This window comes from Molossus molossus, unplaced genomic scaffold, assembly GCF_014108415.1.
Source record: "Molossus molossus isolate mMolMol1 unplaced genomic scaffold, mMolMol1.p scaffold_m16_p_3, whole genome shotgun sequence".
In the NCBI taxonomy this organism is placed as follows: domain Eukaryota; kingdom Metazoa; phylum Chordata; class Mammalia; order Chiroptera; family Molossidae; genus Molossus; species Molossus molossus.
In genome coordinates this window covers 110,559,813-110,585,472 of record NW_023425366.1, presented here as the reverse complement: position 1 = coordinate 110,585,472, position 25,660 = coordinate 110,559,813, and the positions used below count along the sequence as shown (strand labels likewise).

General features: G+C 51.3%; 1 protein-coding gene across 14 annotated transcripts in view; it reads left to right on the top strand.

Annotated features, from left to right (window-relative positions):
- SNX29 (sorting nexin 29) overlaps window positions 1-25,660 on the top strand; it is a 526,970-nt gene that overhangs the window by 302,579 nt on the left and 198,731 nt on the right. Inside the window, exon 18 of one of the 14 annotated variants that reach the window (XM_036280944.1) lies at window positions 17,911-17,995. The exons of 12 other annotated variants lie outside the window; for them this stretch is intronic. In XM_036280944.1, coding sequence (XP_036136837.1) covers window positions 17,911-17,980 — 70 coding nt within the window. In that variant the 3' untranslated portion in view covers window positions 17,981-17,995. Of the gene's footprint in view, window positions 1-17,907; window positions 17,996-25,660 lie in introns of those variants that run through there. One more of the 14 variants, XM_036280949.1, reaches the window with a different exon arrangement.

Genomic DNA, 25,660 nt, shown 5'->3' with positions numbered 1-25,660 from the left:
TTTGTTTTCCCCCCATATTAGTTATGTTCATATTTACTCTGCATGTCACCCACCGGAATGTAAACTCCATGGGGCAGGCGTGGGGTCACTCTGCTCCCTGCTGTTTGCCCAGCACTGCACAGTGCCCGGCACCCGGTGTCGCTGGCTGGAGAGTCCTGCTTTCTCCACTTCCTGTGGACAGTGGCCCCAGCGTCACCAGGATGTTTCTTTGCTAAGAGAAGTCACACATCTGGATTTCTTCTGAAATCTTAATTTCAAAATATTGGCAACTGATTTGTTTCCATTGCAAACACGTTTGCTTGCTGAGTTCAGCTACTCACTTGCTCCCCTGTCCATCTGGGAGAAGCACCTGCCGACTCCAAGCAGAGGTGAGATGTACACGCCGTGAGGCTCACCCACAACAGTGTCGCCAGCACTGGAGCGGGGCGAGGCTGGGGCAAGGCAGGGGTTCCGCGAGCACAGCGCGGAGGGCCTCTCGGCCTGGGTGTTTTAGTGACCAGTGGTTGTGTGATGGGCAGATCACTTCGCTGTTCTGGGCACGTTTCACCATCTTCAGAAAGGGCCGCCGTGTGGAGCCCGGCCACAGCAGGGCCTGGGGCGTAAGGAAAATTTAGTGACCCCGATCCTGTCCGTATTTAAATGTGGCTGCTCAGTTCGGTACAGATTTTTTTTTGCATTCGCTTTAGTTTTTCCAAATATTGCATGAAATCATGTATGATGATAGAGTTTTTTGATGCTCCCTCGAAATTTGCACCTGGCCCCTCATCACCCCAGTCCTACCCTGAAAAGCAGATTGTTCTTGACATCGGCCTCATCCGGGCTCAGAAAACCTCTGCAGCACAATTTACAGTTTCCTAATTTGGTTCCCTGGGCTTTGAATAGGTAAAGACAGTGTTTTCCACCCAGAATGTGGTCACGTCACTTGTCTTTTCTGTGTGGAAAGGCAGAGTATCGACGTGCTGTAACCGGTCCAGACTCACGGCGGCCCGTGCAGTGCACTCTGGGTTTGTTGAACTAGCAGCTCTTTGCCGGGAGGATTAGGTTCTGAGGACCTTCGCGGTCCCCGTCTGCTCTGGCCAGTCTGAGCGTGGAGATGTCTGTGCCTGAGCAGCCGCCTTCCCTCCCGCTGCAATGGAGGGCGCCTTTCTCCTTCACTGGTGGTGGCGGTGTGCGCCCGGTGCCCTGGCCTTCAGGCAGAAAGGCAGCAACGTATTTAATTTTGCTTCCTCGGCACTTTGGAGATTGTTCATAAAAGTTACTCGGGATCTGACAGCAGAGGACAGAGCTGTCAGCTGAGCTGGCCTGTTGAGCTCACAGGCGGGCCAGCATCCAGTGGAGGCTGAACGTTTGTCTCGGTGGTGGGGGAGGGGGAGTAGGTAGGACCGCTGTTCCTCAGAGCTGCAGGGTAGACTGAGCAGGGGGGTTGCGGGGACATGCTGCACCTGAAACGTGCTGCCTGGGGATGAGGCTTGTGAGGGGGGCATGAGAGAGGACAGTGTCTGCAGGGACCCCGGCTGGAGTCTCGGCTCTGGCCCTGTGAATCGGGCCCCTCCCCTTCTCTGCACCACGGTTTTCTTGTCCTCAGACAGCTGGTGAACAGGCTGTTCTGAGACTGGGTTTCAAGAGAGAGTTTGGTAAACCGTCATGGCTGTGATAACAAAGATTCGGTTCAATTTCTGGGTCCTCTCACCCACGCTCTCTCCTCCACTGAATGGAGCAGGGACATCGACTGCGGGCTGTGATGAGGACCCAGGGCTGTGGGTCTGATGCCTGCAGACAGAGGCTGTGGGCAAACGGCGCGTCCTGTTGTTCAGGAGACGGAGAGGGTGCGACGAGGACGCCCTTCCTGTCCCTGGAAGAGGTGAGGCCATGAGCGGGGCGAGGTGTAGGGCCACGCACCTGGAGCCGTCACCACACGCGTGCTTCGTGGACGTGAACCAGGCCGGGCGCCTCCTGGGCTGCTCTGGGCTTTCTGCTCACCGTTTACCCCGTGTTCTCCCGCGGTCGGCGGCTCAGCAGGTATGAACGCCTGGATGCACGTCTCAGCCAAGAGGAGGCCAGAAGCCGTCAGCGGTGGAACCCATGGAGGCTATGAGGTCCCCGAGAGGTCCCGCCTGTGTCAGAGCTCAGAGTGGCTCTGGGGCCCGGGGGCCTGTCTGCACTGCGGTCACTGCCCGGCTGCCTCTGGCAGGGCTTGGATTCAGCACTGGCATGGCGGTGCTGGTCCTTGAAGTGCTGAAGTCCACCCCCACCTGTTGGCAAATGCTGCCACCAGCTCCCCGTGTGGACCTTCACTGCCCCAGTGACCTTGACCATCTGGACTCTGCCCACCAGCCACCCCTGCCCTGAACGTGTGTCACAACTAGTGGCCCAGGTGCCTCGCGGACAGGCAAAGGCCTGCTTTCCCTGCCCCAGCTGGCATTCTGCCCAGTCACCGTCCGTGGCAGCTGCTGCGGCCTGCAGCCTCCGCTCTGTCCCCTGATGATCAGTCTTGTGAGCATTTCCCCTCAGGGTCTGCGGTGGTCCTGGGTCTGACCCCGGCTTTGGGTTGCTTGTTATCCGCACGCGAGGTAACTGCTGTGGCACTAGGCTGGGGTCAGATACTGTCCTCAGTCTTCAGACACTCCTGCTCGGTAGGTACCGTCATCATCTCCACTTTGCGGTCTTAGTCTACAAATACTTACTGAGCACCTACTATGTGCCGGCCACTGTCAGGGTGCCAGGAGCAACAGTGAAAACAAGAGCCTCCTTGACTGCAGGTCTGAGGCAGGTTGTTGCAATGCGTGGCTGGTATTCAGTGCTGCTGCTCACACGGAAGTGTTTCTGGATGGGTACAAATTAAAGACTGTCCCCTGTGTCTCAGCCGGAGAGTCTGGACAACATGTGAGGATTTATTTAGCTAACGAGCACAGGCGATGAGAGCGCCGACAAGGTGCGGCGATGGTGAGTGTGATCGTGCAGCTGTCGACTGTGTGCAGGTCCATAGGAGGTGATAAACCTGTTGCTCAGAGTGCTTCAGGGACATGGCAGGTCTCGGCTGGCTGGGGATGTGGGCAAACAGAATGGTGGCAGCAGAGACCATTTTATTTTTTGTTAATCCCTACCAAGGATATTTCTCCATTGATTTTCAGATAGAGTGGAAGGAAGGGAGGGGAAGGGAGAGAGAAACATTGATGTGAGAGAGATACATCGATTGGTTGCCTCCGTCATGACCCCGACAGGGACTGGGGATCAACCTGCAACCCAGGTTCATGCCCTTGACTGGGAATCGAACCCAAGACCCTTTGGTCCACGAGCCAGTGGTCTAACTGCTGAGCCAAAGCAGCCAGGGCAGCAGAGCCCATTGGAAAGGAAGCCCTGCTGTGATGAATGGTTGTCTCTCTTCGGGGCATGAGCATAGACAGAAACTGCTCCAAGATAAAATTACCCACCCAGTGTGTTTGGGAGTGACTGTGGTGTCTGAGCCCTATGGTGCCGTCCGTGTACCCCGAGAGAGGTGGGGGAAGAGATGGGCTTCCCTGTGTGAGCTCAGGGTCTCTTGGCGTTGTGTGCAGCTCACAGGACCTTTGCTTGGACAGCATGCTATGTCAGCTGCTGAGCAGAGACGGGGGCTCGGATTGGGTGCTGCGCAGATACATAGTAACCAAACTCCAGCCGCCCCACTGCCCTGCACCCGGTTCTAGTTGAGCCTGTAGGACGGTGGCCTGCAACCCGTGAGGGCTCTCGTGGTAATGGCGTCACATGGTGTCTGCTCCTCCCTGATCCTCGGCACCAAAATAGCCTGCCGCCTCCGCCATGCTCTTGCCCCCGCCTTGTTTTTCTTCACGGCGCCTGGCGCATCCATTTATTTGCGTGCCACCTGTCTCCGTCAGCTTGCTTTGCTCCCGGGGTCATCCCAGAGCTGACCATGGTTCCCGGCACACAGGAGGCTCTTCACAGATGTGTGTTGAGTGAGTGCACCCTCACAGGGACTCCCGGAGGTGTGGGGACTGACTCACTCTAAATCACTCGTGCCAGGGATTACCTGGCTGGAGGTGTCCTGTGCTCTGCAGAAACCGGGAGTTCCCTTCAGGAGGGGCAGTGGAGTCACGCTGCCATGTAGGTGTCACTGAGTGCCTTCGGTTGTCCTGCCCCCCTGGAATCCACGTGCCCTCCCCAGCCATATGGCTGCAGTCCCCCCCCGGGGCTGGTTCATATTCGCCTTCATACTTCTTGAGCCGCTATGCAGCAGTCAGGGCTCAGTCCGAGGAGCAGAGCCACCAGGAGGTGTCTCCATGTGTACAGTAAGGACTGCGGCTCAGAACTTGGCCTTCCGCTGTGGGCACTGTTTGCACACCTGGCGCGGGAGCTGGCAGTCCTCAGGGAGGGCGTCGGGGAGAAGAGCGCTCGGGCATCGGGAGCAGCCGCCACCGCCACAGGCTGAAGCCCGTGCTTGTTCTTGTTGCCTTCCTCTCGGTGCTGAGGGTGCCTTCGCACTCCAGGCCCCTCATGGATGGGCTCAGGACAGGGCCCCAGGCGAAGGTGGGGTGTTTGCAGGCCAGCGTGGCTTCACACTGGAGAGGTGAGTTTGCAGATGAGCAAGAAGATATAGAGCTACAGAGGGACTGCTTGCTGCTTCCCTCCCGTCCTTCAGATCCGCATGGCCGCCCCTCCTGGAAGCAGACCGGAAGGGAGTTCTGGGAATGGTGCTCAGCCCAGCCAAGGGGACACACTGGGAAGCCACAAGTGCATGCTGCTGAAATAGATCAAAGCACTGAGAAGCAGCTTAGCAAATTGATTAAGACTGTGGCCTCAGGGGCCAGAGGGCCTGGGTTCAGATCCTGCCGCCATCATGGACTTGCTGTGTCAGTCACCTGGGGCAGGTGTCTTCAGCAGTCTGGCCCTTAGTTTCCCTGTCTGCAAAGTGGTGATGGAAATGATACCTGCTCGTGGGGCTTTGAAGGAATGAATTCAGTCAACAACTGGGAAGTGCTTATCCCAGCCTGAGCTGTACACTGAGAGCTTCAAATGTGGAGAGCAATAATACGATAAAAATGTTTCCCTCTGACCCACTTCACGTTCCCTCTCAGCCAAGGTCACGCCTGGCCTGCCTCTGGAGAGACAGCTAGACACTGATCTCAGCATCTGAACGTGAAAAGAGAGGTGCACAAAGGGATGGTCCTCCACCTTCCCAGACAAGGTTGTCATTCCACGCCTAGGTTTTAATCCCTGAGAGAAGGAAATACTCGTCCCTGCAGAGACTTGTGTGCAGACGTTCAGAGTGACTTTATTTGTGACAGCCCCAAACTGGAAAACCCCAAATAGAGCTACCTGAATTGTGGTATGTCATATAATAAAGAGGAGTGAACCACTGGTAAATGCTAGCATGGATGAATCTCAAAATCATTATGTTGCATGAAAAAAATCAGATCAAAAGAGTACTGGACGATTCCACTTAGAGCAAACTCTAGGACGTGCAAACTGATCTTTATAGACAGACACTTGTTGCTTGAGGGGGGACGTGGGGAGGGGCAAGAGGGAGGGTTCTGGGGAAACGTTCACGGACCATGGATGTATTCACTAGCTTGTTGGTAGTGATAATTTTGTGCGTGTAAACAAATGTCAAAACTTACCCATTACACACTTTAAATGTGTGCAGTTTTATTGTATGTCATTTATACCTCAATAAAGCTGCTTTAAAAAAAGGTGAGGCCAGAGGGCTTAGGGTATCCCGGCACATTTTGGAGCAGTGCCCTACTACAGGAGAGACTGAAAATCCGTCCATCCATGTAGGGAAAGATAATTGCAAGCAGCAATTCCCCATGGGGAAGTTTGTTATTCGTAAATAACTGCTGTGGAAGGAGGGAAGGAGGTGTGTAATGAGATGAGGCTTCCCTGGGAGACCATAACCTAGTTATAAATTGTAGTCAAAACTACATAAATACGGCTCCCTTTGAAAAGAAAGCTATAAGCAAGAGCTGGTCATTTACAATCAAGTCTTCGAGGCAGAGATGCATTGCTAAAATCTCCAGCTTTTTTTTTTTTTTAATCCTCACTAGAGGACATTTTTTGTTCAGGTAGAACGGGAGGGAGAAAGAGAGAGAAACATCGACGTGAAAGGGACACATCGATGGTTGCCACGCGCACGACCCAACCAGGGCCAGAGACAAACTGCAACCGAGGTACATGCCCTTAGCAGGAACCGAATCCGGGTCTCTCTGGACCGCAGGCCGACGCTCTAACCGCTGAGCCAAACCGGCCAGGGCAATCTCCAGCTCTTTGTCCGAAACCTGTCTGGGACCCAAGGAGCCACGCTCTGGTTTTCTGAAATCCCTTTGGCAAGGGTATGTTTTCCCAGCTCTTCAGTACTTCTCTCCCACAGGTGGCTGGACATGTGTCAGGGTGTCTTCTCCCAGGTCCCATTACAAAGAGGACGGGGATTGAAGGCTCGGGGGAAGTCTCTGATTGCCTCTGCTTGTGCAGTTCCCCTGTTTGAAACATAGCCTTCCACCCCCAGACATCATTTGAGACCCTGCTCAGGCGTTGTCTCCTCCAGGCAGCCCTCCTGGGCCACTCAGGCTGGGTTCGGTGCCCTCCTCAGTCCTCATGTCCAGTCTCCTTCTCCTCTTGGCCTGCTGGACTGCCCTGCAGTGGCCTCTGTTCATTTCTTTCGAAAGACTTCAGGGCTGTGGTACTTGCAGCTCCCTCCGCCTCGGAATGTTCTTCCTGAGCCCGCACCCCTCAGCTTTCAGCTCTGAGCTCCCGTCCTTGAGAGGGTGCTGCTGAGCTCCCGTGCTCAGGGAGAGAGTCTCAAACCCTCCACCTCACTCCCTTCAGAACAACACCGTCCACATGACCGTTTCCCAGGTCTTGTCTGTGTCTAGTTAGAACGTGAACTCCGTGGAGCAGAGGCTTCGGCTGTGGCTGCGGCGTCCCTGGCACGAAGAGCAGGTGGGCAGCATCGCTGGGCGTGTTCGAATGAGGCGGTGGGCAGCTGAGAGGAAGAGCTGATAGCGTACCTGGCATGCAGGAAGCACCACCTACGTCTGTTTAAAAATCTGAACCTGGGCCTTGGCGTCTTCTTCCCTGTAGCTTTTAAAATTGAGGTCCTTTGACTCTAATTGAAGTTGTGGTTGAGCAGAAAGAAAAAAGCCGCAAGAAGAATAGAAGCCACTCCTGTCCCTGGCCCTTGATAGATCTTGGCGGATAAAAAGGGACACAGATGGCGCCACTTTGTCTCATACCGGAGGGCGTGTCTTCTTCCCTGTCTTCTGAGCAGTCCTTAAGTGGTTTCCGAATGACAGTGGGAGTGGTGTCTGCAAACCGTGTGTTCCGCCACATTGCCTGGGGCTGGCACTTGACAGGTGATTCTGATCCCTAGTCTCCTGGGCATATCTTAATTGTGACTCATGGGCTTACTTTTTTTTTTAATCTTTATTGTTGAATGTCTTACAGACATCCCTCCTTTTTTCCCCCATTGAACCCCTTCTCCCCAATCCTGCCCCCTCCTGCCTTCCCCACACTATTGTCAGTGTCCATTGGTTATGCATATATGCATAGAAGTTCTTTGGTTTATCTCATCCTGCCCTCCCTCCCCCCTTCCCTTTGAGGTTCATCAGTCTAACAATCAATTTGTACTTCTTAATTCCTTCATCTTCTTCACCCATCCCCCTAGCCCCCACCCATCTGGCAAGCAATAAATGTTCTTAGTATCTATGAATCTGTTTCTGTTCTGCTTGCTCATTTCGTTTGTAGATGCACTTGTTGATAGATATGTATTAATTACCATTTTATTCATATTTTTGTTGTTTTTCTCCTTCAAGAAGACCTGTTAACATTTCATGTAATACTGGTTTGGTGGTGATGAACTCCTTTAGCTTTTCCTTGTCTGGGAAACTCTTTTTATGTCCATCAATTCTAAATGATCGCTTTGCAGGATAGAGTAATCTTGGTTGTAGGCCGTTGCTTTTCATCACTTTGAATCTCTCTTGCCACTTCTTCCTGGCCTGCAAAGTTTCTTTTGAGAAATTGGCTGACAGCCTTATGGGAGCTCCTTTGTAGGTAACAAACTGCTTTTCTCTTGCTGCTTTTAAGATTCTTTGTCTTTAACCTTTTGCATTTTGATGATGAAGTGTCTTGGTGTGGGCCTCTTTGGGTTCCTCTTATTTGCGACTCTCTGTGCTTCCTGGACTTGTATGTCTGTTTCCTTCACCAAGTTAGGGAAGTTTTCTGTCATTATTTTTTCAAATAGGTTTTCAATGTCTTGCTCTCTCTTCTCACCCAAGGATATGTTTCTTCTTGATTTTTTTTTTTTTTTTTAAGAGCGAGAAAGGGCGAAGGGGAGAGAGAGAGAGAGGAACATCGATGTGAGAGAGAAACATCAATCGGTTGCCTCCTACAGGTACCTCGATTGGGGATCAAACCCACAACCTGGGAACATGCCCTGACTGAGCATTGAACCCACAACCTTTCAGTGTACAGGATGATGCTCCAACCAGCTGAGCCCCTCGGCCAGGGCTCATGGGCTCGCACTTTTAATCTCTGGTTTAACACTCCAGGCCATTCTGGCTGACTTGGGGGAGTGACACAGCCACTGGTGACTGTGAAGCAAAGTGAAAGAGTCTGGGTGCCCTGGACTGGACTTCAGTGGGGAGCACGAGGGTCACCTTGACCGTAGTGGGAGCCTTGCTCTAGACCAGGAGCCAGCAAACTTCTGTGAAGGGCCACGTAGTCAACTTTTCATACTTTGCTGATTTGGAGTCTGTGTCACAAGTGGTCAGCTCTGTCCCTGTGGTACGAAAGCCAGCAGAGACCTCATGTAAACAAGTAAGTGTGGCTGTGCCTGTGATGCACTGAAGTGTGTCCCCCTCCCCCCCACATTCCGACGTTGAAGCCCTAACACCCAATGTGACTGTATGTGGAGATAGGGCTTTTAAGCAGGCAATCAAGGTTAAATGAGGTCATAAGGACAGGCCAATGGGACAGGACGGGTGTCCTTATATAAAGAGGAAATTTGGATACATGAAGAGACACCAAGATTGTACATTCAAATAGGAAAGGCCACACCAGGACACAGCAGGGAGGTGCAAGCCAAGGAGAGAGGCCTCAGGAGAAACCTACCCTGCCAACACCTTGATGTTGGGCTTCCAGCCTCCAGAACTGTAAGCAATTAATTTCTGTTGTTTAAGTCCGTTAGCAATATTTTGGCAGCTCAAGGAGACTAATGCAGTTCCAATAAAACTTTATTTAGAAAAACAGGTGTCTGGCTATCTTCAGCCCATGGCTTGTAGTTGGTTGACCCTGCTCTAGAGGACTGTCCACCCTAAAATCAGTAGGAAATGTCAGTGCAGGTGTTCTGGGCGGGGTACAAGGGCTCTAAGGGCATAAACGAGGCACACGTTCTCTGCTGGAGATTACATTCTTGTGGGGGAGGTGATTTCAGATAGCCAAGTGCACTGAAGAAAATGCAGGGTGATGTGATCAGAGGACTGTTGGGGGTGGGTGGGTGGGGGAAGTGGTCTCTGAGATGATGTTTGAAACGCAAAGGTCTAGGATGGAATGTCCCAGGCAGAGAGCCAGCAAAGGTGAAATGTTGGAGGCAGAATTTAAGCTTATTAGGTTGGAGGGGCTGTCAGTAGCCTCAAGGGTACATGAATTAAGAGTAGATTCCCCAGGGATGGGGCTCACTTGTATCTAGATTAGTGTTGTATGAAAAGGCCCCTTTTACTGGAGTCAGGGGTCTTACTCTTGGTCACCTCAGGGAGCAACCCCGCCCACCTCGTGTCACTCCCTGCACACCCCAAGGTCCTCACTGCCGTACCCCCTGCCCATCAGAAGTCCTGTCCCTTTGGGCTCAGTGAATGTGGGCACCTCCTCCTCCTGGTTTCTCTGCGCTTTCCCCTCGTGGCACTGTCCTGTGGATGGAATGGCCAGGGCAGGGCTGGTGCAAGGTGACCTCGGGCAGCGGTCTGAGCTCTCCCGAGGCCCTGTGGAAGGTCGTTGGAGGGTTTTGGGCAGAGGCAGGTTTTCAAAGGCTCATTCTGGCTGTTGAGTTGAAAAATAGAGCCTGGAGTGGTGGCTCCGGCGAAGCCCCAAATCCCCGGGGTTAGAAACCTCACATTTTATTTATTTTTTATTAAATGAAATCTGCCTTGTACTCTTTGTGCCCAGCTTGCTTCCTACCTGTTCTGTTTGGAGGAAATCTAATCACAGTCATCTTTTCTTTTCTCTTCCCCCCGAAGTTTCTCTTTGTACCTTGCTTTCTGCAGGAAGCAGTGTTCCTCCAGGGAGGGCTGGTCTGCAGTCCGTGGAGGTGGCCTCTGCCAGCGCTTTATGCCAGGCGGAGTGCCGGCAGGGGACGCCGCTGGGCGCTGCCCTTCCCTCCGGGGACAGGCCCCAGTGCACGAGGCGTGAGTTTGAATACCGTCTTTATCCCTTTACTCCGGTGCCTCAGTTTCTTCATCTGTAATATGGGCCTACTTTACAGGGTTGTTGGAATTAAACAGAGTCGTATTTTCAGATGTCTTCACATGAACTATGTAGTTGATAAAATGCAGGCATTTATTATTATTGGTTTGAGCTGTTATTTGGGCTTTCCTGTGCTCTTTGACAAATACTTTGTTAAAAAATATAGCCCTGGCTGGTTTGGCTCAACCGTTAAGAGTGCCGGCCTGTAGACCAGAGAGTCACAGGTTCAGTTCTGGTCAAGGGCACGTGCCTTGGTTGCAGTTCGATTCCTGGCCCTGGTCAAGGTCCCTGCAGGAGGCAACCAATCAATGTGTTTTTTTCACATCAATGCCCCCCACCCATTGCCCTCTATCTGAAAATCAATGGAAAAATATCCTGGGATGAGGATTTAAAAAAAAAAAAAAAAAAAATATATATATATATATATATATATATATATATATGAAAATAGAAAATGATTTTAAGTGTTTTTTGACCAAATTGACTACACAGTGTTTCTGTGGGGCCTGAGTTACCCTGGTCTGCAGAGACTGCAGGTGAGCCATCACAGGTTATTGATTTCTTTCTTTCCACATATGAGGGTAGCTTTCTCTGAGCCTGTCTCCTTTCTCACCATTCCATGGCCTCTTGGGGGTCCCATTAGTCACATTGAGGACGACATCCTCAGAGCTCCGAAAACAGAGCAGCCCATGCCCACTGGTCCCTGGATGCTGCGAAGGCAGGGCCCACCAGTGCAGATGCTGACGCCTGGCAGGTGCCGCCTGCCAGGGATGGAGCCCGCGGGGGGAAGGCAGGAGCATCCAGAGTAAGGCCCTCCTGCGTTCCAGCGAGTCCTGCGCATTTAAATGTCGGCCTCTGGCTGTTGTCTTTTCTTCAGTTGTACTGGGTGCGCAAAGCCTATTTGCAGTCTCAGTCCCGGGCCCTTCTGTTAATTGATTCTATCCCCTCCCCCTTTGCTCTCACATTGTTGACCTTGAAACTCAAGTCTTGGCTCTTCACTTATCTCATATCCCCTTTGACAGTAGCCAGTGCCCCAGATATGGCTCAGAGCTGACAGCCGGCCCTTCTGACCAGGAACCCATCTTTGGGAAATTACTGAGACCTCCCAAGCTACCTAGACACCCATTTCTAAAACCTCCCAGACGCTGTCAGGTAATGAGAGAGATCGAGGGAAATTAGAGCAGCAGAAACAATAGCAGGGACATTTCAACCAGGACACAAGCTCTGCGCGACTTCACCCAGGAGGCTTTCTGTTTCTCCCTCTGGCCCTTTATGTAACCCCCGCCGTGGTAGGCACGTTACAGCGATATCGCGCCCTGCCTGCCGGTGAGACACACAGAAGCGTCCCTATTCCAAAAGCACAACTACTTGCCTTTGCCAAGCTTTGCCCTCTACTCCGATGTATCCCATGCTTGCCGTTCTGTGGGCCCTCCCTAAGGGAGAGAGCAAAACTGTAACACGGCTGCAATTCGATTGTAGCCCTTCCAGTCGGCTCCCTCTGAAAGGCATTTGGAAGAAGGAGAGCAGCATTGTTAGAATGTCACAAGGCATTTCTTTGCGTGGTCTCGTAGCAGATTTTAATTTGACAAGGAAACTGTGCCCAGGAAGAAGGATTGGGAAGCCAACGCGAGGTGATTTGGAAAAGGTTTGCTTTATAAAAATTAGTTAAATGCATTGTGGCAGCTCTTTTTTGAAGGTTAATTGTGATACTGACTGTTAGGGAAAACCTAATTAATAATAACGGGGGGGAAAAAACTACATTTCAGTAATACTAAGGTTGTGACAAGTGTTTTATAAAACCCAGAATTCAACAGTGAGGCTTAGAGTTGATCTTCCAACCCGCGGCCCATTGTTCCCAGGTGGTGAAGCAGATAAAATGCATTAATTAAATATTTGGGAAGCACTTTGCTGCTGCTTCTTATTTATTATCTTGTGTGAGGTTGACATCTTGGCAATTTCAGAGAACAAAAGGATCTGCAGAGAATTAGGTTTGTTCTTTGTTTTATCAGTAGGATTATGTTTAAGTATATATTTTTTCCCTTTTCTCTTCTTCTCTCTGGGTGTAAGGGCAGTCAGGGTTGGGGATCATCCTGGAAGGGTCGAACTGGGCAGCATGGTGAGGGTCATAGGTCGAGAGCAAGGTTGTCAGACTTTCTGAAAAGGGCTGGATGATAAATCAGTTCAGCTTGATGGACACGTGGTCTCTGTTGCATTTACTTCCTTGTGCGGACAGAATTGTGAGTGGGCAGAGCTGTGTTCCAATAAGACTTGATATATGAAGACAGACAGCAGAGTTGGACTTGGCCTACGGGTTGTAGTTTGCTAATCCCAGCTGGAGTTGGAGTCAAGTGGCTGGGGTTTGAATCTAGGTCACCCCGACTCTGCAGCCCTGGACAAGAGTCCCGATAGGTTTGTCGGAGTAAAATGGGGCTAACCCCTTTAAAGACTCCATCTCCAATTACAGTCACATTCTGAAGTCCTGAGGGTTAGGATTTCAACATCCGAATTTGGGGTGGGGGAGCTAAATCCAGGCTATTAGCAGAGTCACTTGGCACTTAGAAACAGGGCGTGTGTAAGTGAGAGCATGCAGAAATCAGAAAATCCGGGCCATTGATGTGTGCAGAGAGGACAAGTCCTGAGCTGGGCCACCTGCTGGGTTCTCTCCGCAGAGGAGACTATTTTGGGTTGGGTCCAAGCAACACTGGACCGAGAGCCACAAGGACAGGGCCCTTCATGTCACCAGCCTGGGTCATGGCATCGTCCTCTCGATTTCTACAGGGCCTGACTGTGGAGCTCAGCCCCACTCGGGCCATCTCCAGACAGTCACCTGGTGGCACAGGCAGCGCCAGGGAGTCAGACCATCCTGGCTTTCCAGAGCCGGCTCAGCTGCCGCTTGCTCTTTGCTCTTGGGTGAGTCACCACTTAACTGAGCCTCAGTTTCCTCACCTGTGAAATGGAGATACCCATACCCATCTTGTACTACTGGGGAGATTTAGTGAGAATTGACACACAGTGTTTACCTTGGTGCCTGCCACAGAGTACCCCCAGTAAATACCAGCTGTTTTTTTTTGTTGTTGTTGTAGCTGATGCTTTTATTGTTTTACTGCCATCGCTGCCCTCTGCCAAAGATGCTTTTAGCTTGTCGGTATCCCTGGACTTTCAGATATGGATTGTTTATTAAAGTAGCTAATCCTAAAGGGGCATCAGTGATGGTTTCAAGTACCTTAGCTAAATAAATGTACAGAAAATTCTTCCACAAGCTAAATAGCAAGTCCTTGGTTGGCCCACATCCCCAGTGACAGTGTTTTTTGTGCTGGCAGCCACTCTCAGAAGACAAAAGCACAGGCTGTGGTCTTGACCCCGAAGCACTCGATTATTGGCTGGGGTGAGGCCAGGCTTCCTAGAGATGACCAACTCCGGGGGCCTGGCATCTGTGGTTCTGTCCCCAGAGGACCTAACTCTTGGACTGGTCAGTCACCTTCCTTTATCTCACAAGTTCAAGCCTTTCTTGAGGAGGAAGGTTTGATCCCTCCTCTTGGGCGTCCTTCAGATTGGAATATGTTTCTGTCATGGCTCTGCGGACTTTATGTACCTGTGTCACTTGTGAGGCTTCTTTTCATTCTGATGGCCAGGAACTGACCTTGAGAAGATTTAATCATTGTTGAAGCAAAACGTAATGGCTCATGTAACAGACTCTTCTAAGAGGTGGGCTTCGGGTGTGGCTGGATGTGGGTGCTAACATGATACGATCAGGACATGGTCTGCCCGCTTCTCTCAGCTCAGCCTTCCCAGCTGGGGTTTGTTCTCAGTGGGCTGTTCACATGCAGTAGCAGAATGAGCACCCCAGCTCCTGGCTTCCATCCCAGCAGCTCATTGACCCCGCTGTAGACCTGGGATGGCGTCCCAGTGGCCTCTTGCGGAAGGACTTCGCAGACTGGCCAGCCAACCGCTGGTGCCGTGCACACTGGAGGTGGACAGTCATGGTTTCCCAGACAAAACCATGTGTTACCAGTAGGAGGGAGGAGATGCTGAGCTATCCCAAACATCTGACTTCTTAAACCCCTCAAAGGCGGGAACTCGGGCTTACTGGGTTTTGTGGTTCCAGCTCCTCGCATAGCACCTGGCAGAGAAAGCCCAGGCACTGAACATCGTTGTCACGTGAAGATAACTGGGATCCTCACGGGGACCCAGCCCTCCTAATGGCTTGTGTGCGTCTGTCTTCCAGTGGCTTAAATAACCCGAGAGGTGGTCCCCTGTGCATTGACCCTGTGCGGTGAGCGGGATGCGTTCCTGTGGTGTCTGCATGCGTAAGACATGGAGCCCACTGGCCTGGAGCGTGCTGGCCGCCCGGGCCCCCGGTTCGCTGACACTCAGTCCCGCTCTGTGTCGAGAGGGTGGGGGAGAGGCGTGTGTGCACTGTGGAGTGGCCCTTCTCTGTCCAGCCGACGCTGAAGGACTGCACTGGCGCTTTCCCTTGGCTAGCACAAACATTCTTCCTCTGCGAAGAAGGGACTTCTCTCCCAGTGGTGTGTGCACCTGGGCTCCACATTCGGAGGGGACTGTGCACCACGTGTCATTCTGAGCGGGTGTGTGTAGTCCGTTTCCAGGCCCTGCCTTTCCCCCAGGAACCATTCTAAGTGGAAGTGGTCAGTTCCCAGGCTGCCCACCTCACCCCTTTGATCCAAGTAGGTGTCACCGAGTATTGCTAATGAAACTGGATCTTCCCTGTCCCCGATTGAAAGGGATAAACATCTAATGCGTGCCTCCAGGGGCGCCGGTTTTTGCCCTCAGGTGCCACCCACCTTGCTAATGCTTCAGAATCACCCCTGCCTTTGAGGGCTCCTAGGACGGGCCTGTGCGGAGTGGCTGGCCAGGGATGCTCTGTGTGGGGGCGTGTCCCCCAGGGGACCTGGGGCCACGTCCTGACACATTTTTGTTGTCAAAACTGCGAGGGGTGTGGTACTGGCTACATGAGTCAAGGCCGAGGATGCTGCTAAATACCCTGCAAATCCCAGGATGGCCCCCAGTGGAGAATTGTTCAGCCCAGAATGACGGTGCCTCTGAGGCTGGGAAGCCTGGGCGAGTCTTCTTCCTGTGGGGCGTGTGAAGACACGGAGCGCCTTGGGGACACAGTGGGAGGGGCTGGATCCCTGTGCAACCCAGCTGGCCTGGTGTGCAGTGGAAATGGTGTGGACATGACGATGGCTCCCATCCCTCGAGTGTGACCTCCTGGCCACTGCTGCAGGCCAGAGTCTGAGAACCCTTTTCTGTAATGGCCAGACAGAAGGCACTCATGTTCCGTTGGGTCTGTGGTCTCTGTCATTGTCACGTGAAGGCAGCCATGGGCAGCATGTGGATGAGTGGTCACTGCTGTGTTCCAGAAGAAGGCTGTTTAGGGAAACGGGCCCGGGCTGGATGTGGGCCGTGGGCCAGTGTGTGGACCTGCTCTAAGTGGTTGTACGGGGTGTTTCTCATTTTCTGGGTTGTTCGTTAGAGAACATGTGATACAGTTAGAAGGTTTTGTTTTTGACAGGATCCAAGTGTGAACTTTGGTCCTGCCGTTTACTTTCTTGTGACCGTGTCACCCAGCCCCGCAGGCCCCAGTCTGCGCCTGCAGACGGACAGGAATGCCGACTTCACTGTGGTGTGGAGGCTCAGGAAGGGCCTGGCACAGCGATGTTGCTCGGGAAACACTGGCCCCCTCATGACCTTGAGCAAGTGGCTTAACATCTCTGCTGCTCAGTTGCCTCCCCTAAGAGATGGGCATGATGGCCATAGATAATAACTAACAGTCACGCAGAGCGTCTTTGAGCTGGGCTTTCTGCAAGAAGTGAACCGTTTAATCCTTCCGACAGCTCTATACGGAAGGGGCCCTTGCCGCCATTTTACAGAATGAGTAAACTGAGTCCTGGAGAGTCTGAGTAGCCGCCTGAGGTGACATCCTGGCAGGTATTGGAGCCGGGCAGCCGATCCTAGAGCCCTGGTTAACCTGTGCGTGAGTCCTGGGTCTCGGGGCCTTGCCTCTGATGGGTCCCAGAGTTGTGACATAGACGTCCTTACTCAGGAAGTCGCAGCAACTGTTTTTAGCCATGGATTCAAATTGCTCCGTCAGAAGCCCGATGTGATAGGCTGGTAGGTGAGTTTAGGGGCATGTTCATGTTCAAAAGAAAAAGTTGTCTTCTCTGCATTTTCTTCCTAAGATTCCTGGGGCAGAACCCTGTCCGGAACACGGCTGTCTGTCCACTCCATTCCTGCCATCCCCACTCACCCCTGTACTCCCAGAGGGTCCCTTAACTGCCCTGCACACGCTGGGGATGGCTCAGTGTCTGAACTTTTTTGGGCCTGTGAAGAAAACTACAGCTCCTCCTTGGTTCCCAGCTTGTGTCAGTCCTTAGTAGAGGGCTGTGGCCCCTACCCTGTACCTTGGCTGGCGGGAGCTGGCATGATTCGCTGTTTCCTGGGAATATTCTAACCTCTCTGAATCTCAGTTTGCCCCATCTGTGTAATAGGGCAAAGAGAAGGCCTCATGCAGAATGTTGGTTTGAGAATTAATGATTTATACCATAGCATTCATTACTCTTCTGTTGTTATTAACATTATTACTATTATGGTCATCTTAGAGAAAAATGGATTGTCAGGGAAGGCGGGTGTTAGTCTGACTCAGACCCGGGAGTGTGTGCGCATGCGGACATGAGCTTTTGTACACATGCACGCACATGCGCATCCTGACCTTATTGCCAAATGGTTGCATCTAGTTTTCCTCTGCATGAAGCTCCATCTTTTCCTATGGATTCTGAGCAAATTAACTTATGCTATAGCCAAGATTGCTCATTAGTAGTCATGCCTGTTAGGAAAGTCTTGTTAAAGCAGTTTTCTTGGTGGTATTTAAAAAATGTTACTCTGTGTATTCCTTTTGCCTGTTGGAACCATGACATTGGACCCTCCCTGGTCCCGGTCATGTTTAAGGCAAAACTTGGAGAGCTAGAGAAAGACCCGGCACTTGGTGGGACGGTGGTGGGTGCCCTGGGGTCCTTTTGATTCTGGCAGATGATTCTGATGTGTGAGACCCCCCTCCCCCCAGTCTTTGGGTCCACCTGCCAGGTCCACAGGCTCCTGGGTGGACACCCCTCTCTGATGTCCTCCCAGCCTGATCTCTGTCCTGGCCCTAGTCCCGCCCTGTATTCTACAGACTCTGGTCTCCTCCTCTGTCCTTGTAGTCCTGTCTTCTCTTCTGCCATCCCTCTGGGCTTCATATACCCTCCTGCATCCTCTGGACACCGCCCCCAACGTTGAGACCTCACGCCAACCCTTCTCCTGTTGTCCTGCGAGCTTACACGCATTTTGCTGGAGGCAGTTCGGGTGGGGAAATGGGAGAGTGGAGGAAGGGAGGAGGGAAATGAGCATTTAACACTTACGGTGTTCTGGGCACCACGTTTCACGGTCAGTCGGTTACTTTTACAGCAGCTGTGAGGATGGCAGTGCTGTCTTTCCTGTTCGAGAGATGAGAACCCCGAAGCGCAGAGGGGGCAAATAATTTGACCAGAGACGATGAGATGAAGCGCTGGATTTAGAGTTTGTTCATTTCGTCCAGTCGTTCAGCAGCTTTGCATCGGACACGTGCAGCAGGCCTGGCCGTTGCAGGTGCTGCGCCTGCAGCTGTGGCCTGGGTTCTCTTTGTTCTCTGCCAGGCACCACCTCATCTGGTAAGGGTTTCTCCTGGGCAGGTGCTAAGGCTCTACTTGGACCATTGTTCATGCCCCTCACGGAGCCTGTGTGTGGGGGACTGCGTGGGAGGGGGAGCTCCCTTAAGGTGAAGGACTGACTTAGAGAAGAGCGTTTAGCTCGATCAGTCTGGTTGTCCTAGAGACGCGGCTGAGGGCGATGAGAGCAGCTGCCAGATTGGCTGCATCCAGCCTCTCTGTGTCCGTGTTCATCTCCGTCCATCCACGACCTTGAACACAGCTCCATCGGAATGCTTGTTGTTTCCTCTGGAGCTCATGGGTCTATTGCTAAATACCTGGGTGGTTTAATTTTTGGACATCTTTTGAGGAAAGCAAAAAGATGGATCCCATTCATCTAGAAGGAAACAAGTAGGAAATCACATTTCAAAGGCAATGTCCCCTCCAAAACCAGCCCCTCCAGCTTTCCAGGTTTTTTGACTAAAGACAAATCTAATGGAATGCTGTGTTGATTAAAAAACCTAAGCAGCCTGGCCCGGCTGGTGTGGCTCAGTGGTTGAGCCTCAACCCATGTACCAAGAGGTCGCCGGTTCGATTCCTGGTCAGGGCACATGCCCAGGTTGTGGGCCCAATCCTCAGTGGGGGGCATGCAGGAGGAGGCCAGTCGATGTTCTCTCTCATTGATGTTTCTATATCTCTCTCTCCCTCTCTCTTTCTCTCTCTCTAAAATCAATAAAGAAAAAAAAATTACAAAATATCTAAGCAGACTGGAGATCGTTTGGATGGGATTTTTCTTTTTTAAATCCTCACCCAAGGATACTTTTCTCCATTGTATCTTCAGATAGATTGAGAGAGAGGGAGAGAGAGAAACATCTATGTGAGAGAGATACATCGATTTGTTACTTCCCTTATGACCCCTGACCAAGGCTGGGGACCCATCCGCAACCGAAGAACACACCCTTGATCAGAATCGAACCCGTGACTCTTGGGTCTGTGGGCTGATGCTCTACTGCTGAGCCAAACCTGCCAGGGCTGGATGGGATGTTTGAAAATGAAGGTCAGCACAGGTGAACCCTCTGAGCTCAGGGCAACTTCTGCAGCCTCTGCTCGTTGATGGGCCTTTTGATGGAGAGACAGGTCCAGGGCTTTGCTCCTCTGAGCTTCCTTCTTCCTCTGTAACTGGTCCCACTTCAGGGAAAAATCATACTTGGCCACATTCGAATATTGCTGTGTGCTAGTTACTGTGTAAAACACTTTGCATGGATGACTGCACTTCATCCTGATTTGTAGAGCGGATGGCCGAAGAGGACACTATTCTGATTACAGAGGATTCTTCCCTCAAAGATGAACTTATTTGAGGGGCTCCTTTAAAACTGAGATTGGAATGTGGCAAATTCAGCCATATCTAACCCACAGATCTATTTCATTTGGTGAGGATAGGTTTTCAAATTGAATTTATTGACAGTGTTGAACAACTAAGACATTTCACAGAAAACCTTTGATTTCTAATTTATCTTGAAAAAATGGGAAGAGACAACAGCAACAGGTCTGTGCTTTCCAGGGCTGAGCCGCACCTGCTCTGTTTCCAGGAGCCGGTCCTGGGCACCCCACTGCACCCCACTAGCCCCTTTCTCTCACTCGTCTCACCTGCCTGGCCCCTGTGTGCGTCCATCGGCCCCTTCTGCTCTGCACGGCCAGCTTCCCAACGCTTTTCAAAGCAACAGTTTCTCGAATTTGATTTCATATGTAAAGTTTCAGACATGTCATTCATTCAACCTCCATACAGCAAACGTATGTGTCAGGAAGAGAAATCTGCCAAGATGCAGGTCGGTTGACTCTCGCCTCCTGGCATTTTCTGTGGGAATGGACCTGAACTGGAGCAGCGGAGGAGCACCCTGGACCCTCAGCAACCCCTTCCTCGGTGGGTCCCGTGAAAGCATGGCGTCCTCGGAGATCTCTGGTCACTCCCGCTTGCTGTTGTCCGAGATGGTGGGGCTTGGATCTGTGTGGACTGTGGACTCCAGGCAGGCTGGGGGCGGGGCGGGGGTGGTGATTCTTCTGGATGTGGAAAAAAACTTTCATTTCCCTGCAACTGTTGTTGCGTGGAACATAAGAATTCATCTCATCAATCACAAAAGGCTTGCCCTGGCCGGTTTGGCTCAGCGGTTAGGGCGTCGGCCTGTGGTCCTGAGAGACCCGGGTTCGGTTCCCGCTAAGGGCATGTACCTCGGTTGCAGTTTGTCCCCACCCTGGTTGCGGTCGTGTGGGTGTCAACCACTCAATGTGTCTCTTTCACATTGATGTTTCTCTCTCTCTCTCTCTCCCTCCCACTCTATCTGAACAAAAAATGGAAAAATGTCCTCGGGTAAGGATAAAAAATAAATAAATAAATAAAAATTGTAAAAAAAAAAGGGCTCAAAGCAGTGATGGTCAGTAGTATAGGGACAGCGGCAGCTGATGCTGTTGGACATCTTATTGTGCACTAGACACCATGCTATGTGCCATTATTTCAGTCATTTCTTGAAGTAATCCCATGAGATGGGTACCACGGTTACCTGTGTTTTACTAATGAAATGTCAGGGCCCAGCAATGGTCAGTACATGCTCAAGGTCGTACTGTTCGCAACTGGCAGGATCAGGATTTGAGCCTGCAGTGTGACTTGACACCTCCATGCCTCCTGCATCCTGTGAGCCGAAGTGCTTCCACGGTGACAGTCTGCCTGGGTCTGTGTGTATAACAGTGGCCAGGACACTTTGTGTCTTTGTTAACCCATTATATTCAAAGAAGAGCCAGCTGGTGATTAGGGAGGTAGAAAACCTATTTCCATTTTAAATCTAATTAAATCAGACCATAGCCAGAGACCCAGAGGCAGAGACTGTTCCCAGAGTAGCTAACAAGGTTGAAATTACTTAATGTTGCCGTCTTCCAGCTTGAGGGAGGACGGTTAGGGGTGGAACGCACCATAACACAGGTGGCGTCAAGGTATTCAAAGTAGACTCTCTGCCAGCACCCTGCAACAGTATGAGAGCCATAAATAAATGTGACCGCAGAGCAGTTCTTGGCAGCAATTTAAAAAAAAAAAGTGAGCTTTTCGCAGGTGGTGTGAAACTCTTCACACTGCCCTGTGTCGTCGCGACGCTGCTCAGACTGGCCGGGCCGGCTGGCACCAGTCCCTGGCGCTCCTCTCGTTGTGGTGGCTGATACCTTGAAGCTCTGTCCTCTTTGTCCAGGGGGTTTCATCAGAGACATTGGCTCCTCTTCGTGTGTCTGAAGGGATGGCAGGTGACAGATGGTTTGCTCTCCCGTTTTAGAGTGGGAATAGAGAGGGACAAGGAAGCCATGTTCTGTCATAGCCGTCCCACGGCTGGTACCGTAGGGAGCCCTCGAAGGCCAGGGGACTCAACATGGATTGAGTAGCAGCCCTGGCGAGGTCCATGAGAATTTTATTTTATTTTATCTTCTTAAGCATCCTAAGCAGCAGGTAGTAGTGGATACTTCTATAGACAGGGACACTGAGTGTATGACACTGAGCCTAAGTTATGTCACCTGTTCAAGGTCACCCCGCTGGCAGGTGATAGAGCTGGGATGCAAAACTAGATTTGTCTTCGTTCCAGAAGCCCCATCCTCGTCACAGTGCCACACCGCCCCCAACACGGTTCTATGGAGATGTTTTAAAGTGCCCGCCTGAGGTTCCAGCTGATGTGGCCATGCCTGAGCCAGTAACTCGGGGTGGGGGTGGGGTCAGTCCTGCCAATACCTATGGTGAAGAATGGGAGGGGGACCCTTTCCCTTGGTGATTTGTAAGAGCTCTTTGTCATCTGTATTATAGAAATCTGATCTTTAGATTTGTCACTGGTCTACTGCAGGGCTGGCTGCATAATTTGCAGGGCCCAGTGCAAAATGGAAATCTGGTCTTTGTTGAAAAGTTAGTATAGAACAGAGAACCCAGAAATTGACCTAAGCCATTATGCTCAAATTGTTATTTGACAAAGGAGGCAAGAGCATACAATAGAGTAAAGACAGTCTCTTCAATAAATGATGTTGGGAAAATTTGACAGGTACGTGCCAAAAAAAAGAAAAAAGAAACTAGACCACCGACCTCCATCAAACCATAGGCAGCAAAATCTCAGACATCTCATGTAGCAGAATTTTCACCAACATATCACTTAGGGCAAGAGAAACAAAGGAAAAACTAAATGAATGGGACTACCTCAAACTAAAAAGCTCTGCACAGCAAAAGAAACCAGCAACACAATGAAAAGGGAACCCACTGTATGGGAGAACATGTTTGCCAATGATGCATCTGGTAAGAGGTTAATTTCCAATATAAAGAACTCATACAACTTAACAAAAGGAAGACATTTAAAACATGGGCAAAGGAACTAAGTAGACCCTTCTCCAAAAAGGACATACAAATGACCAAGAGACATATGAAAAAATGCTCAGTCACTAATCATCAGAGATGCAAATTAAAAGGACAGTGAGGTGTCACCTCACACCTGTTAGAATGGCCGCCATCAACAAATCAAACAAGTGCTGGTGTGAGGATGTGGAGAAAAGGGAACCCTAGTCCACTACTGGTGGGAATGCCTGAAACACCAGTCAGAACGAATATATGAATATGTATGTTCATAGCAGTGCTATCTACAATAGCTAAGATCTGGAAACAGCCCAAGGTATCATCAGTATGGAGGGATCTGGAGAGTATTATGCTGAGTGAAATAAGCCAGTCAGAGAAAGACAAGTGTCACATGATCTCACTTATATGTAGACTCTAAAGAACACAATAAACTGACAAAATAGATCCCGAGACACAGAAGCATGGAACAGACTGACAGATGTCAGAGGGCTGAGGGGTAGGGGCAAGAAGAGATTAACCATAGAGTGTGTGAGCATCTGAAGTAACCAGTGGACACAGACGATAGTGCAGTGAAGGCCTGGTCGGGCGGCAGGAGTCGGGTAGAGGGCATCAGTGGAGGAAAAAGGGGCGGAGGATATGTATGTAATACTTTCAACAATAGACATAAATTTTAAAAAGAGTTAGCATAAAAACACTTCTTCCTTCTGCAGGCTCTCTTGATTAGTCAGGGTGTTTTTCGAAGTTCTCTTTGCTATTTAAAGTCTCCCCCCTGGGGCACGGATGCTTGCAGGGCAAGTGCACACTCTCGAAGGAACCTGTCAGGTGGACCGCGGCAGCAGGAACCCACGTGTCCTCGGCTCGTGCCCGCGTTCCGTTGCCCGTCAGACTTCACTTACAAAGCACAAATGGAGGGGGAAGATGATTAAGGATCTCCAGATTGCAAACACAGAGCATTAGGCCCCATATCAGGGCCGCGGCTTCTGAGCACGGGGCCCTGTGTGACTTTGCTGAGGTAATTTCTGTACCAAAGTTTTGACTTTTTTACCTAGTTAAGCATGTCCATCATTTGTTTTAGTTTCTGTGTTCCCCGGTTTTGCAAAGGAAAGTGTGGGTTCTTATGCAGGAAGGTGGAATAAGTACTGGGCAAGAACGGAGCTGACGCCCGTTACAGGGAGATGCTTGTGGCCCGTCAGAGGGGGCGAGGGGTGTGTGTGACCAAGGAGTAGATGAGCATAGGGAAACTGGGTGGCCATTAAGTTATTTTATTTTAAATATTTTTTTCTTTATTGATTTTAGAGTGAGAGGAAGGGAGAGGGAGAGAGAGATAGAAACATCACTGAGAGAGAATATTAACTGGCCACCTCCTTCATGCCCCCCACCAGGGATCAGGCCCACAACCTGGGCATGTGCCCTGACTGGGAATTGAACTGACGACCCCTTGGTGCATGGGTCGATGCTCAATCACTGAGCCACACCAGTCGGGCTAAGTTATTTTTTTGATGTAATAAACCTATTGCCACTGTATTGACTCAGAAGTGCCTGTTCCATGTGAGCAGTGTCTCCCAGGGCACAGTCCTTGGCACATACAGCATTTTCTCCGACTACAGTCAGCCCCCTCCAGGGCTCCCTCCTGACAGTTGAGAGAAGCTCATACCTCCCTTTGCAACTGAGATGACGAACAGCTAGTCTGGCTCAGCACAGTCCCTGTTTAGTAAAGCACCATCCCTTCGGGCAGAGGCCCTGGTGGAGAATGGAGAACGGTGTGTCCCGTGCCCCCCTCCTCACCTGCTCAGCCCAGGCTGTGGGGTCAAGGTGAGAGCTTCTCCAGCCCATTGCACCCCGGCCCCAGCCCCAGTCTCTTCTTTGCTGCTTTCTCTCTAACCTTCGGAAACCAGTGAAAATGTGTGTGTTAACACCCCTTACAGAACAGCAAGTTGTTTTTAAAGACCTGTTTCATGTTGATTTCTGGCAAAACTTACAAAGCCACATATGTATAGATTAGTCTGTCAGTACTGAAACCACATGCCAGTTCCTTCCCGGAATAACCCGTGCAGAGGGGGCATCTACGAAGTTGCCCCAACTCACTCACGCTCGTTTTGCCAAAGCAGTGATTAGAGCATCAGGGTTGTGTGGGGGGAGCAGACGGACCTGGCTCTGAATCTGACAGGCAGGTGGCTTTGGCCTGTCGCTTCAGCTCGGCGCTCTCCTCTGTGAAATGAGGGAGAACGACGCCTGGCCGGCGGTGAGTGGAGGCGGCGGTGCGGCTCAAGGACAGTGCGTGGCACCTTTCAGCACATGCCAGCCTTCCTTGCTGGCCCGTGATTTATGAGTGTTCTCCCGGAGGTGGGAAGCCCCGCTGGAGGACCTCCCGGGGAGCTCTCCCAGGAAATATTTCCAAGCATGGCTGATGTTATGACATCCTAACACTGGAGGGGTGTGGTACAGAGGCCTTAGGAGGAACCCGCCAACTGACATAGAAATTTTCTTGATTATTTTTGTCTTTTCACAAATATTCATGGAGTGCCTTTGCCAGGCACTGCTGTGCATGCATGAGTGTGTGCGTGTGTACATGTGTATGTATGTGAGCACATGGGACAGAGTTGGTCCTGCTTCTACGGAGCTTCTATCTAGCAAAGGGAAGAGACTGTAAACAAGTTATCAACAACTAAGTTAGTCCAGGTGCACTAGTTACCTATTTCTGTACCATAGACGACTCCGAAACCTAGTTTGGAACGACATTTTAGTCATTGCTGATTTGTGGCTAAAGCTCCCAGCGAACCTGTGGATGTCCGTCCTGATCCCAGGCCAGTGCCCTTTGGACCGCAGAGCCTCGTGCATGGCCTCTCCGCTAACGGGCAGCTGGCGTCGTCGGAGGGAGGCGGGAAGAAGAGCCTGAGGGACTGCGGCGGAAGTCAGCCTCTTACAGCCCCACCTCAGCTGTCTCCAGGCTCTTGTCATTTTCTGTTTGTTTGGAATTAAGTCACCAGGTCCGGCTCGTACTCAAGGGGAAGGGCTTACATGCAGGTGTGACGTGAACGAGCAGGCAGGGTGGCCCGGGCACGGCCTCTCCGCACGTGTGACGTTTGCGCTGAGTCCTGAGGGGGGGCAGGGGAGGGCAGTCCCTGCAGAGGGAACAGAAGATTGAGATTCTGAGCGGGGACCTGCTCATTGGAGG